The 5279-nt window shown below is 37.7% G+C and overlaps 1 protein-coding gene across 1 annotated transcript in view; it reads left to right on the top strand.

The window, feature by feature from the left end:
- Positions 1-4864, top strand: part of TMEM65 (transmembrane protein 65) — a 75374-nt gene extending 70510 nt beyond the window's left edge. Inside the window, exon 11 of the mRNA XM_009277231.2 lies at positions 836-4864. Coding sequence (XP_009275506.2) covers positions 836-931 — 96 coding nt within the window. The 3' untranslated portion in view covers positions 932-4864. The remainder of the gene's footprint in view (positions 1-835) is intronic.
- The last annotated feature ends 415 nt before the right edge of the window (positions 4865-5279 follow it).

The following is a 5279-nucleotide window of genomic DNA, read 5'->3' as shown; positions in this document are numbered from 1 at the left end:
GAAGTTGGGGGGGGGGGAAGTCTGCTTTTAGCAGTGATAGATCAAAGCATTGAGCGGGGAAGAATTGGCATGCGGTCAGTGGGCTGCCCTCTAGTCTGTCCAACGTAAGAGTTTTCCCAGTGGAAGCTGAGTCTGTGGCAAAAGCCTATTGTTGCGCTGCAGTTCATTCAAAGCACTTCTGTGAAAAGACTTCTGAGCATCTTAGCCTGTATGCTAGCATTTTTTCTTTTTTGCCCGCTGTCTCAAGTTTCTCAACACTATCCACCTACTGCTGGTGATGTGGTTTGGATGTTGCCTTTCTTATTTCTTTCCTCACCTGTTGACTTTTATGTCCTGGTCAATTGTGAAATGTTTTCCAAACTTTTCTTTTTTTTGTCTTCACCTTGTGTCTTTGCAAATTGTCATGTTTCCAAGGAATTCCTCATTCCTGACCGTGATGATAATTTGCATTACCAGATGTGAGCAGATACATTTATAATTGCACCTAAAATGTGGTTTGTGGTTTGTGTGGTGTTTTTTTTTTCCTTCCCTGTCTTCCTGGCCATCCTACTAATCCTTTGAATCTGTCTCCTCCCTTACCACCTCTGCAGCTCTTCATGGGTCATTCCCCTCCTCTTTATTCAGAATTATCTTTTATCACAGCACATGCTGTTTCTAACCTTGTCATATCTGTCTGTCTCTCATAGATTGTGTTTCTAGTCTGCATGCTAAGAAAAATGTGGCTCCCAACCAAAAGCTAGAACAAAGGGTCTGTTTTCCTGGTTGTGTTGCTACTACACAGCAAATGAGTAACAACTGATCAGTGAGAAACTTAATCTTTTCCCCCTTTCTCTAGGGTAAAGCTATTGGAGTGACCATTGGCTGCATTTTAGGAATGTTTCCTTTGTTGTTCTTTGGCGATGAGGAAGAAAAACTGGAAGAAAAAAATTAACCTTTTTACAAGACATATACAAATGTAAACTACTGTACCTCAATTATTCAATTATGCTGTCAATATTTAGGAATTAACAGACAGTAAAAAAATGTATAGACTTGGGAACAAAACCTTCAGCATGTCGTTTTATGGAAACACTAATTTATTGTGGCTTTGTTGTGTTCAGTACTTCTTTTTATAAGATATCATCTAACTTTTTATTTAATTGTAAATTTTTGAAGTGTTTTCACTTATGGCAACTGGTGTTTACCACTTTCCCCTTTGACCTTATTCTTTAATGGAGTATTAGTTTAATAATCCACCGTGGATGACAGTACCACTCTTCAGTTGCATATTGGTTGCTTAACAGTTGTAATTGCATGACAAAAAATTCACTGCTGTTCGTCAGGTCCTTCAATACAGATTATTAAGGAGGTCAGTGATGAGTAATTTGACTGCTTGCCCCCTCACCAGCCATCGTTTTGCACTGCCTTTCGACTAGATATTTCAGCGATCTATGACAGTCTAGTTTGCATTTTTTTCACGATTCTAAATGTCTCTGAATTGTCTTCTGAGATGATAATTTTAATGCTTTGACAAGGTAAGTGTTTCCAGTGTAGGCTCTTTACCAAGTCCATTTTTTTAGTGGTGTTATAACACCTTTTGTACTTCCATATTCATGCCTTTTTTTCCTTTGTAAACAATATTTTGAGAACTGAGTTGAGAGATCCTTAAGTTTGTCGTCCTGAGTTTTGAGCGTGGTATTAAAGAATTCAGACCAACTGTTTCAAAACCACAAACAACTTGTTTTACTGTTCTGCTTAAAACAAGGTGTGAATAGTTGATTGGGTGGATGAGGCTGGGAACCCTTCAGGGTATGAATGAGTGCTGGCATTGCAAGTTTGTAATGGGTGGTTCAGTTGAAACAATATAAAGTGTATCATCAGTCTGGATTAGAAGGACCTGATTGCACATAGTAACTTTATATTTAAGATTAAGCCTTTGCTACTTTTTTTTTGCTGTGAGACAATTAGTAAAAAAAAAACCCCAAACAACAAAAAAAAGGAGACTTGAGGCCTTTTTCCTTTTTTGCCTTTTATTTTTGCAGTCTTACTTGGTGTATTAGAGATCTGACAGTGCAGTCACATGTAACTGTGCTTTTTTTATATGGTCATGAATAAATTGATTACAACTATTGAATATTCATAATACTTCAGGATCTGACTTGCCAATAGCGTAATGCTAAGCTGATAACTGTTGATTAGAGGAGAGGGTTTCTTACCTGTTTGAATACCATTTGGAAAAGACACTAAAAAGAGAGGCACAGGCAGGGCACTTTGAAAGTTTTATTGCTGGAATTGTTAGCACTTCTGAAACCTAGAAAGAAATGTTTAAAAAAAAAAAAATTAAGTCCCCTGATGACTTTTATTTGCTATAGGAAAAGTCTTATTGTAACGCGTACATTTTACAGAGCTCACTGCTTATTTGTTGGTCGTAAATCTGACTTCTCTGTCCTCATTTCTAGAAGCCCTTTAACAGCAGTACTGAAACTTTGACATCAACCTTTAAGGAAGGTGACAGTGTTGTATCTGTTTTTTTGAAAAGCAGACTTTGAAAACTTGCAGTGAGTAGTCCTAGTAGCATGTACTGTACTTTGTACGTTAAACCATGAGAATCTGGACCAAACTGTAAAACTGAAAGAAATCTCAGCCAGGCATAGAACACAAATGCAGAAGAGTTTTGGCTTGCATTTTCAAAGTTGGAAGCTTTATTTAAAAAAAACAAAAAAAACCAAAAAAACCCAACAAAACAAAAAAAAACCCACAAAACTGAACTAAAACAAACAACAAAAAAACCTCCAACCACAAAAAAACCCCACACAAACCAGTCCTGCTAGAAAATTATGCACTCTTTCCCCAACAGATTGCTGCTGGTTTACAGTACTTCAGTGATCTCTTTTTTTTTTTTTCTCATCCACACATTTGTCTTGCCTTAAACTCTAACTTTTCTTCCTCTGCATGTACTGTTGTTTCTGGTATGTTTGTATACAAAGCTGTAAGCATTTCCCACATGTTCTTTTTTTAAACCGAAGTACACATCAAAGCAATTTTGCATAGTTTTTTTTGTAGCTGTTTTTACAGTAATTCCAACACTGTTTCCCATTATGACACTGGCATCTTCATTGGAATCTTCCAGCAGTGGCCAAACCTCTGTTCTTTGCCGTCATACCAAATGGAACACTGTTTTCATCCCTTTTTTTAGAGCTTGTGAGAACAATCAGAAGTCTGTGTCAGCTGTCATAGTAGTGTTCATTTTCTAATGACAATAGGAAAGACCATGTACTGTTGTTAAATAGCTTGTGCATGTAAATTGAGTATGTTTTGTTGCTGTATGTCAAACTATTGTACTGCAACCAATGCTTTTTATCGAGAATTAATGAACTAAAATATCTTCAAAGAATCATGTGTCGTCTTGTTAAACTATTTAGCTAACCACAAAAATGTGGAGGGCAAGTGACACATGGTAAGAAATCTTGGGTGTTTCAGGCTGTTGTCTGATACCATAATCAAGAAGGTGACTTCTAGGGTTTCAATATTTGACAAACGTGAAGAAATAACTCGTGATTTCAGAGGAATAGTGGCTCTGCTGGAGGCTGAGAGAAAGTGCTTGTTGGGGCCAAGCTGCCACCCTGAGTACAGTAGGGGTAGCTTGCTTTGCCTGCAGGATCCACTCTTGCGTGGATGTGGTAATGCTTTGCGTGGAAGGGAAGATCTGTTCCTGATCTGTACTCTGTCTCCTTACAAGGAGGGTGGGTTTTTCTGGGGTATATGGATGAAAGTAATCCTTGATGCTCTGATCAAACTGCTTAAAACACTTAACTTGAGAAGACAGAGCACTAACAAAACACTCCTCTTTGTTTTCTGTTGTCTTCTCCCTCCTCGATAAAAGGAAAAACAAACACTACAGGCTTATTCAGAGACTTCAGTATTGCTCTGTTTTTTTGATTCTATAGTTTGTCCTGTGTTAACAGGAATTTTTCACGTTAAAGGGCTGGTAGACCTGAAATTGTGTTTATTTTAAAATGCTGTCTTACTGTAACTTAAAATATAAATGTATTTTTGACTGTATGTTATCTCTAGGGACAAAGAACATGCATCTGATAATACGGTTACCCAAATCTCCTCACCAATCTCTTCTCATTCATGTACTTTTACATAAATTATTTGAATTCAGACAACATATTTTGTATTGTCTTTAATTAAATTGTCAAACTTTCTGTAAACTTTTGTACTACAGCAAAGCTGTTCTGTGTTTCTTTATTAGACCAGATGCTGGAGGTCAAATGTTAATAATATCCTGTGGGTATTCAGCCTCAGTTATACAAAACAGGAATTTATCACTTAAGTTATAAGCAGGTGGTCCTTTGTCACTGTCATAGGAGATACCACTGTGGAGTGGTACTTCTGTCTCTTCATGCTTGGAAGAGAGCAATTTAAACAATTAAAATGTTTGCATGGTAAATTGGTGGCATTTGTGATTAATATTACTCAGAAGTCCACTTGCACTTGAACTTCTGGAATTAACTGAGTTTTTGTATGCAAACAGCCTTTTTCAACTTTCCTGGACTTTGGAGCTCTTCACTTTTTTTTTCCACTCCTTGGTCAGTCCCTTTTGTGGATGTCTGTGCATAAAGAAGGGCTGCGAGTAAAACATCTATACTGGAAGGATGGTCTCATCTCCTTTTGAGAACCTGTGTAGGTTGGCTGTTACTTTATTCTGATTGCATTGTGGAGTAGAACTTTTCATTAATGTTGTTCAGAGAGTCTATCACACTTCTAGCCAATGTGTTTCCCTCTTCTGTCTGATGTTTTACATGGTCTAGTGACAAGCTGACAGAGTGGCGGTATATAAACTAAAGACCTTAATAAAGTATTGAGGAATTGTCATCCTGCTCTGATTGTCCTATGCCTCTGGAACTTTTTAACCTAAAATATTAAGAAAATAGCTAGAGCTACTCCAGATTGCAGTTAATGCTCTCATAACACAAACCCAAGCTCCTGTTTTAAAGTCTTCATTTAACGTTTGTTAAGGCTTTTACCCTTGTCTCAGTGTTCTGGACCCTTGGCATCCAGAGTGTTGCTTCAAAATAGTATTGGGGTGCAGTGGATGGAGGGTTTTGGGCAAACTTGGAATTTAAAAGCCAACCAAGATAAATGCAGAAGGATTTTTTTTGTTTTGTTTTGGAAGACTACCTCCCCCAGTCAAAACAAACCACACCTTCTAGAGAGCTTCTGTGAGCTTCCCCCTCCTTGCTCCCCCAAGAGATTGTAGTCACTAGGATTTGAGCAGGGCAGTCTTTGAGCCT

This window comes from Aptenodytes forsteri, unplaced genomic scaffold (assembly GCF_000699145.1).
Source record: "Aptenodytes forsteri isolate BGI_AS27 unplaced genomic scaffold, ASM69914v1 Scaffold49, whole genome shotgun sequence".
NCBI classification, from domain to species: domain Eukaryota; kingdom Metazoa; phylum Chordata; class Aves; order Sphenisciformes; family Spheniscidae; genus Aptenodytes; species Aptenodytes forsteri.
This window is presented reverse-complemented; position numbering and strand designations above follow the sequence as displayed.